The sequence below is a fragment of the Centruroides sculpturatus genome, unplaced genomic scaffold (genome assembly GCF_000671375.1).
Source record: "Centruroides sculpturatus isolate CEXI.00-Female unplaced genomic scaffold, Cexi_2.0 scaffold364, whole genome shotgun sequence".
NCBI classification, from domain to species: Eukaryota; Metazoa; Arthropoda; class Arachnida; order Scorpiones; family Buthidae; genus Centruroides; species Centruroides sculpturatus.
In genome coordinates this window covers 65,348-75,029 of record NW_019384799.1, presented here as the reverse complement: position 1 = coordinate 75,029, position 9,682 = coordinate 65,348, and the positions used below count along the sequence as shown (strand labels likewise).

Here is a 9,682-nt window from a genome sequence, read left to right as displayed (position 1 = left end):
ATCTTAAATATTAAAAGTAAAAGTTTAGCAAAAACGACAATAAATATATAAGTGTAAAGTAAGGAATATTAAAAAATATTTTTTTACTCCATTATCATCATCATCATCGTCATCTGCCACGAATTCATTTTTGGATAGAGATCCATCAGCATTTTCTCTTTCTTCCGATCGAATTATCTCTCTATTTTCCTCCATCGTCTCTTTCTTTTCATTAGTATCTACAAAGTAATCATTTAACAGTTTAACTTTTCGTAATCTTATATCATAATGCGTAAACCTATTCAAACACATTCATTATAAAAAATTTAACCCAGCTAATAAGTTAACATAGAAATACATGTGGAGAGCGGAACGCCATCTGCCGGCGAGACGACGAGAGCGGGACGAGACGCGACTTCGCGAAACGACGGTTGAAGAAGAACGCACGAAAAGACGGAAGACGAAAAGGTAGTCCTACATTTGTTTTTTTTTTTTTATAATATTCACAAAATTTTTATGTAATTTGTATTCTTTAAACGTTCCTGTTACCCAAACCTTTCTTATCTCAATTAAAGTTATTCAAAAAACGTCTCACAGAAGTGGGGGCTCGTCCAGGATAGGAATAGGCTTGGATGTGGATTAGGCTTAACTCGAAGAGATTCGACGAACTGCGCTTTGGTTTTGTGAGTTCGCTGGACATTTACGGACATTTCTGTTTTTGTGAAAATTTCGACGTTGGAGATTCCGAATACGTCGGCATTACGGAAGAACTTCGAGTTACGTTTCGGCAAACCGTGAGTAGTTCTAAAATTCTACTTTTAAGATGGCGACGCTCGTAGAAATTATCGGCGAAACGTTAAAGTCGGCCTCGACATTTTCGATAAAATTGTGGCATCGACTCGTATTCGAAGAAGTTGGAGATAGAAATAACAGAAAAAGATTGAGAACCTTTGCTGGATTCAATTTTCCATCCAAAGAGGACGAAAACCTAAAAAAGAAAGTGCAATATATTAATGAGAACTGTCGATTAAACGACCTAGTTGTTTTGTGCAACTTATTAAATGTTCAGTATGACGGTACTAAAGACGAAATCGTCGAAAGGCTTGTTCTTTCTCTTTCTGATTTAAAATCATTACAATCAAATCTGATCTTGGCAGACGTTGATACCGAAGACGAAGATATATTAGAAGTTCAAAGTGTTGCCGATGATCCACCTAGCAATAATTGTCTGCGCGTTTCGGATATGACTAAACTTTCCGTTAACTTTCGTGACGTGAAAAATGTAATCAAACCTTTCGATGGTAGTGAATATTGTTCTATCGATAAATGGCTGGTTGCATTCGAAGACTTTGCTAAAATGATGACTTGATCTGATTTACATAAATTTATATTTGCAAAACAATCCTTAACAGGGTTAGCGAAATTATTTGTTGAAAGTCAAAGCGGTATTAATTCCTGGGATAAATTGAAATCGGAATTAAAAGCGGAATTTGGTAGTAAATATAACTCAGCTTGATTGCACGGTATGTTGGCTAAACGCCAAATTCCCCCCAATTAATCTGTGCAAGAATATTTCTTTAAAATGCGAGAACTCGCTAGTCGTGCAAAAATTGAACCTGACGGGTTGATCGAATGTATTATTTCTGGTATACCTGACATACCCAGCAACGAAGCGATGTTGTATGGAACAGATAATTTGACAGAATTTCGTGAAAAGTTGAGAGTGTATGAGAAAATCCGGTCTACGTATTCTCGTTCGTTTCAGTCTAAACCGAATCTACCTACGGAGCATCGAAAACCCCAGCCTTAACGAAATAAACGTGACAGTAAAACTCTCAAATGCCATAATCAAACCTAGCTGTTCAGATTATGCTGCGCCAATAGTTTTATGCAAAAATAAAAATGGCAAAATTAGACTGTGCGTCGACTTTAGAAAGTTGAATCGTAAAACGGTCAGAGATCACTTCCCCTTGCCTTTGATTGAGGATGTGATAGGTCGTTTGGAACAGTCAAAAGTGTTCTTGTCGCTCGATTTAAAAAATGGATTTTTCCATGTTGACATTGATGAGAAATGTAGAAAGTTTCGTTACACACGAGGGCCAGTATGAATTTTTAAAGGTTCCTTTTGACTGGTGTAATAGCCCAAGTGTATTTCAACGTTATATTTACCATGCGTTTAGACCATTGTTACAAGATAAAACTGTAGTAATTTATATGGATGATATCCTAATACCGTCATCAAATGCACAGGAAGGTTTAGAAAAATTGAAGCNATATTTTGTAGTTTATCGAACCCATCTTGTGTAATTTACGGCAAATTGTATTAAATATGTATATATATATTTTTTTTTAAATATTGTTTCAAACATTGTGGTTTGTTTTGTAAACAATATCATGTTTTAGATAATGAATTTTAATAACACAATTCCAAAATGTGTACATAAACGTGAAATTGTTATGTTACACATTTACATATCGATATTGTACATTCATAAAGACAAATACCTCATTGAGTAGACTGATCTACAATAAATTGTCAGAAAATATTTTTGTTCGTATGTAAATTGCAAGCAGCCTTTATAAAAAATGCAGCCATCTATGATGTAATGTTTAGAATATTTCTGAAGATATTTACTAGATTTGGAAGAGTATTTGAATAAAATGTTAATTCATATTATTGTTACTCATTTATGGACTTTGTCTTCTATATGCAGTTCTGCATGTAATCTACAATGTACTCACTGCTGTTCACTTATGTTTTTTTTCCCTGTATTCATTTTCTTCTACTCGTAATTTTGTGGATTTGACGTCGCGCGAATACTTTGTTTTACTAAAGTATAGTATAATTTTATTTTATTTAATTATAATTTTATGGATTTTATCCATTAATTTAAAGTTCTGCATGGAATCTACAATGTACATAATTTTGTTTACATTTCCTGTATTTTATTTCCTTGGTAGTGCTCATAGCGGAGCCAAGGTATGCATTTATGCCTCCGTAAATAAATTGAATTGTTACTCATTTATGTTAAATTTGTATTTAACTTACTTAAGCAGATGTTATTGCTATTTGATAATTATTAACTGTATTTTTATGTTATAGATTATAATTAAATCAACTTACCTCAAAATTAAAATAATCCATGTAATTTTCATAAATAAAATACCTTCCACGAAAGAAATATTCGCCACCTGAAAACAATCATTTTATTATTTTAAATACAAATTATTATTCCTACTTAATGAAATTAAAAGTAATGTCAAAGAAATTAACATCATAAAAATGTTGTTATAATTTCTAATGTTAACTTTTTTATACATTGAATAAAATGGAAGATTTAAATTTTTGAAAAGATGAAGAAATAAATTGTTGTTCATTAGCAGAAAATACGTTTAACGTTCGAATTGTCTCAAGCAGAAAATGACTGCAAAGTTAAATATCGTTAATGACACTAAGAAATATCTGATTGTAATTTTCGTGTTCCTAATAATTGATGTTAGAAATTTTCTATTTACAATAGGTGACAGTTTCTGTTTAGAAAGTATTTAATGAATTAAAGTTAAGTACGAAAGTGTGCTTGGTGCTTGTTAACTGATAGCTTTAACTGTTTTTCTCTGTTATGAAATTCTAATGACTAATTTAATTGGAAATGTTTTCAATGTAATTACAAAACTATAAAGATTCAGAAATATTGCAAGAAATTTTTGAACGTAAAACAGAAAATAAGAGCTTGCTTCAACTCGAAAATAAATATAATTACATACGTTTATTAATGCGATTAATAGTCTATATATTAGATTTTTCTGGAATTCAACGGAGAGAATGTATTCGCTATCAACGTATAAGATTCTTATGAAAATTTTAAAACATTTGGTAGAAAATTACTATTAAATTTGTGTTTTTTTATCACGAATACGTTAAAAAAGAGTTAAACTATGTTTTTACAGTGGCGTACCGTCATTTGAAGCGGTGGATGCGCCGCTTCCCTTGTATTTTATAAAAAATACAGTAGAACCTCGATTATCCGTATTGTTCAAAATAAACAAAAATTTTACCAATTGCTGATTTGCACTTGGCGAAATACGATACTGTTTATGTACGTGATGGAATGCATAACATTTTTTGTTTCAACAACGTCTTAGCCGGCACAGTGGCCGTAAACTCTTAAATATATTTTGCGTCGTAATAAAAATGTAACTTGACATACGTATTTATAAATAATTTATATTCAAATTACATCATTTTTATGACCAAGGGCGGCGTAAGGCATGGGCAACGTGGGCCACCGTCTATGCCGAAGAGTATCGCGTTTCGAAGGTTTATGCATTACTTAAAAACCGCGAACGCGACCAAAAAATTTTACTCGTCATAAAACGATAAATAGTTCGTCAAATTTTTATTCATAAAAGTGCAGTTTCAACTGCTTTTTATTTTATAAAATCCGTCTTCTTGCACCACCAGAGGACCTTTTAAACAATAGGTAGTCTGTTAGCGTTGGTCAGTAGTAGACCAAACTCAATACAAACATTTGTTTCTTGAAAATTTGATAACGATTTAAATGCAGTATTTATTTTTAATATTATCGATATGTCATCGAAAAGAAAACGTGTTGTATTTTCATTAAAAGACAAAGTATTTGTTTCGATTATCCGAATTTTTCATTATCCGGAATACCTTCATCCCCAATTAGTCCGGATAATCGAGGTTCTACTGTACATATTAATTTTAATTACAGTCGACCCCCCTATAATTACGATTCTTATAAAACTGCGAAAAAAATGTGACGGTATCCGTAAAAAAAAGGTAAAACAAACTCCTATAATTACGTAAAACGTCATCGGGCAGCCGAACTACTTTCCCGCCGTCCGTAGCGCCACGCTACGGAGAGATTTCTATCGTCTGGACAGTATTATATAAATTATATATAAATTAGGTACTGTACATATAATTATATATTAATTATATATAAATTAGGTACTGTATATATAATTATATATTAACTTATTGTAACTTTGTTATAATTAAATATATAATTTCCGCCGTCTAGCGTGGCGCCACGCTACGGAGATTTTTACGCTAACTATCGTCTGTCAGTATGTAAATTAGGTACCGTAAGTCTAATACAGTACTGTAATTTTATACATTTCTTGTGAAAGAAACATTTCTTATTCAACGGCGATTAAAATTATTTATATTAATGATGTCTCCGAAGTTCTACGAAGTTTTCACAGAAAAATAAGTTGTTAGAAATCGGCCGCTCTTTGCTGAGCTGTTCCGCGACGAAAACAATGTTGAGCAATGGCAATGTCGAATGGTGACACTCGGTAAGTAATCCTACAATTTTTTGTTTATAGCGTAGTTTATACGGATTATTCCCAAAAAATATATACGTATTTTGGAAATGTTGAGTCGGATTAGTCTAGAATCGATTAATTTTATGGAAGAAAATCTTTCAAACAGCCGTAGTCCGTAAACTTGACACGTGTCGGGCTGTGATTGGAAGGACTCGTAAGAAATCGGATTCCTAAAGAATGGAACATATCTATGATCTTATAGGGGGTCGACTGTATATGAAAATAATCGCACAATATTTTATTATAACCGCATTATGTATCTTATTACAAATTTCTACACTACACGTGAAAAAAAAAGATTGCTATTGTATATTTGAATATTAGTGGCGGAGTGGAATCTCTCTGTATTGTCAGATTCCAAAAAGCCAGATTTGCGCACGCGCTTTACAGAGCACCAACCTCACCCGGTTTAGCCGGTAAAAGCCTACGACCTTGGGTCGATGCTACACATATAACGCTTCCAATTCTATCCGAGACCGGTTCTGGGCTGTTAGCCGCCCGCCCGCTAGATATTTGGCCGATTACGTGAATAACGAGTAGATTTATAACTTAACCCAACCGATAAGAATTTACTGGTATGTTTTTACGATAGTTCTGTATAGTTGACAGGAGTTAAAAAATCCATTAAAATATTTGATATATTTATTCCGCTCTCCGATTTTATAGTACTCGCGGATTTCAATGTTAAAATTCGGTGATATTACGATTTCTATGTCCCATCTTTAAGAGGATGTAGGATTCTTGTACAATGTTAAAAAATTAACCGTTACTTCGACAGCGTCATTTACAACTAAATTTAAGGAATGAGAGAGATGCACGAGATACAGAAAAAGCTCTAAAATCTATTTTCCTTAAATTTACGATTTACGTATCCGTTTGTCATAAAAATTTGTCTTCCCACTTTTTTCCCGAGACTACAAATAGTCGAGTACAAAGTAACCGGTTTCGACTTATTTCTACTTAAGAAGTAGTTAAATAATTAAGCGATTAGTGAATTGGGGACGTAAACAAAACCCTGACGAAAGAACCGGAATTTTACTTAAACAAAAGCTTAACCCCGCGTTTCTTTATGTAGCGAGAGTGTAGCGAAATGACGTCACAAGCAGTGTTGACCAATTAGAAACAAGTTTCAGTAAAGCGCTGCCTAAAGAAACGCGGCTTAACCGACCAATCTATAGCCGAGTACAGTGGGGACCGATTTCTTCGAAATACTGTATTAGATGTAATAAAGACAGAAATTTTTCCAGTTCGACGAAAGTGACCGAAAAGTTGTACATTTTGGAAATATCCGTGGACAACACCTGGTCCTAAAATGAATTAGTTAGAAAACAAAAGACGGACTACAGCTATGATGAGAAACGTTTAAAATTTACAACAACCCTGTCGCGTCCTTTGAGATATACTAGTGATGAGACAAAAGAGACATTAACCGGTATCGGCACCCTCGGGATTTGGCATGCATGCACGCACCGCACACCTACCAAGATCGTCTCTGATTCCATCCACGAGTCACTGATAGGGAGCACTTTTAACTAAGTGGATTGTTTTAATATTTAAAAAGTAAAGAATATCTTATGCTATTTTTATGTACGTTTCTTCACAAAACTATATTCATACAATCAAATATTTTGTACCAGGTATGTATAATTGTATATCGATCACACATTTTATTTTAACGAGTAAGTTTTTATAATTTTATTTTTAATTTTAGCCCTTATATTATAGCTAGCAATTTAGAATGTAATTGTGATAATGTATTTAAAATTTATTTCAAAAAGTTTTGGCTCGAGACCTTATAATGAAAAAGAAAACATTATTAAAAGAGAAAGACAATGCCTAAATTAAATATAAATACGTCAACAAAAAATTTGTTCGACGTTTTCACGATAAAATTTATGAAGATATAAAATGGCTCTGTGGATGCGTAAAAATACAAAAATTGTTTTGTTGGCCTTGCCTACTATTTTCAAATGAAATTAGTGTGTGGAATAAGATTGGCTTTGACGATTAAATAATTTTAGTAAAGCTGGCAAAAGACACGAAAATCCTAAATCTCGCATCGAATCTTTCGTAAAATAGAAGCAATTTGGAAATCAAAATATAATAGAATTTGACATTAGTACACAATATAAAATATATATTGAAAATTATAACGAGATAGTTACGACTAATAGATATAGTATATTTTAATTATTAGATGTTATCGAAGCGAGAATTGGCATTTAGAGGGCGTAGAGAATCTATTAAATATAATATACAGTTGTCCCTTGATAATCCGACAGGTATGGGACCAAAGGTGTGTCAGATTATCAAAAGTGTCCGGATTACCGAAAATAATTACATATTTCGCATTGTTTTGCTAGCAGTAACTTACAATATTCTCTACTCCAACTGTTCGAACAGAACTGCTCACATAAAACACACGAAATGTGTGTCATCGAGTAAGAATTGGATGGGGAGATTCACATCGCGACATGCTTCTGTGCAAGCAGACACGTAACGGGGACGGGTACCTTGACGGGAGGTGCGTCGGACTACTGAGCATGTCGGATTAAAAAACGTCGGACTATAGAGGGACAACTGTAACAGAGTTAATTATATTGAACTTGCTTATTTATTAAGTGCGTTAGATAATCTATTAATTAAAAATACATTTAGAGAAGTCTGCGGTTTTTACTGGCTTATCGAACAAACGAATACGAAGGACCCTAGACCAGTGTTTCTCAACCTCTAACGAATCGTCGCCCCTTCAACATAGTATCGCCCCCTTCAATAAAACCGTTACCTATCATCGCCCCTTCAATAAAGCCGTTACCTATTATCGCCCCCTTCACTTCAAAATTCCGATGCCGAGGACCAAGACTAACGCCAAATTCGTACTGCATTGAATAGACTTGTGACTAGTATAATGTTGTTTGTTTAATTATTGTACGATATAACGAATAAAATACAGTAGAGCCTCGAAAACTCGGCCTAATGTGGACCGGAGGGTGGCCGAGTTTGTGAAAATGCCAGGTTATCGGGAATGGCGTTAAAAAAATAAGTAGTGTGGAGTCCTCAGAAAATACTGTACTATACTTGTATGTATTGTTTGCTTGAGAATACAACAAAGAATAAACTGCCCAAATATCCTTAAACAAAGGAGAAGTACAGTACGTCTTTTATGAAGGCATAGAGCCTTTACTACATGAAAATGAAAATTAATGAATACACTGTACAGAAATTTACCTGATAAGACAGACCTCAGAAAAATACTTTATGAGGCATAAAGCTGTCTTTATCATGAAAAGTAATTAACTAAGGATTTTTTTGCCCTGCCAGGGTGTGGCCGAGTTATCCGGAGTGCCGAGTTTTCGAGGCTCTACTGTATCTAATTATTCTTAATATAATGTTTTACTATATCTCCCAGAAAATTGTTTTTCGTTCCCAAAATATAAATTGTTACTAATCGCCCCCTCAACATGGAAAAACGCCCACACGGGTTGAGAAACACTGCCCTAGACAATCACTGACTGATTGCCCCTGGAAGTCAGCTTGTTACAAAAACACAGTTTCCCTATCATCAAATGTCACGGCACGCCCCTGTATTTTTATTGTAGAATTATATTAGCTTACTAAAAAAGTTCATCTTTTCGCATTTGAAATACCTTCAGTTAAAAAAAAAAAATCGCTTCGACAATCGCCGAAAATCTATTCTCAACATTTATTTTTTGCGCAACAATGAAAAACTTGCTTACGGCGCGTGCTAAGCATTACGTATGTAAAGTAAATTTATTTTTGGCTTTTCTCCACGTGGTCAGTTCATTCATAATGTGTCAACCCGATGAGCATAGAAACCGTAAATTTGTTACGGTTAAAATTTTTAATTGATTTGATTTAATTAATGGATTAATAATGATTCGTAAATAATCTTTATTAAGAAATATATCAAGGAAGAAAACTATATGAAAAACAGATTAAATTAAAATACTTTTTCCATTACACAGCGGATTTTTTAGCTCCAATACACAATTTTTCAACTAATTCTCTCCACAATCGAATTGTCTTTTGTAAATTCGTTGTCGAATTTTCCACTGTTCATTTTCTTACTATTTTCTATATATGTTACCAATATTTCTTTTTGTTCTTTTTGTTTGTTTTTTAAAATAAAACATTGGAGGTTTCCATTTTGTTTCTGCGTACTATATTGCTATAAGACAAAACTTTCAACCATAACACGTTGGTTTGTTTACATCTTGTCACAGTTAAGTTGATTTGTCGAATCATTATAGTCGCAAACCCAGATGCATTGTAAATAATCCTATCATGCTTAACGACACACGTAAACAAGTGAATATGACCTACATCC

At 33.4% G+C, this 9,682-nt stretch overlaps 1 protein-coding gene across 1 annotated transcript; it reads left to right on the top strand.

The window, feature by feature from the left end:
* Nucleotides 1-397: 397 nt before the first annotated feature.
* LOC111629523 lies at nt 398-2,232 on the top strand. Its single transcript, XM_023373442.1, has 2 exons — nt 398-447; nt 555-2,232. The coding sequence occupies exon 2, from the start codon at nt 803-805 to the stop codon at nt 1,346-1,348; it is 546 nt and encodes a 181-aa protein (XP_023229210.1). The 5' UTR covers nt 398-447; nt 555-802; the 3' UTR covers nt 1,349-2,232.
* The last annotated feature ends 7,450 nt before the right edge of the window (nt 2,233-9,682 follow it).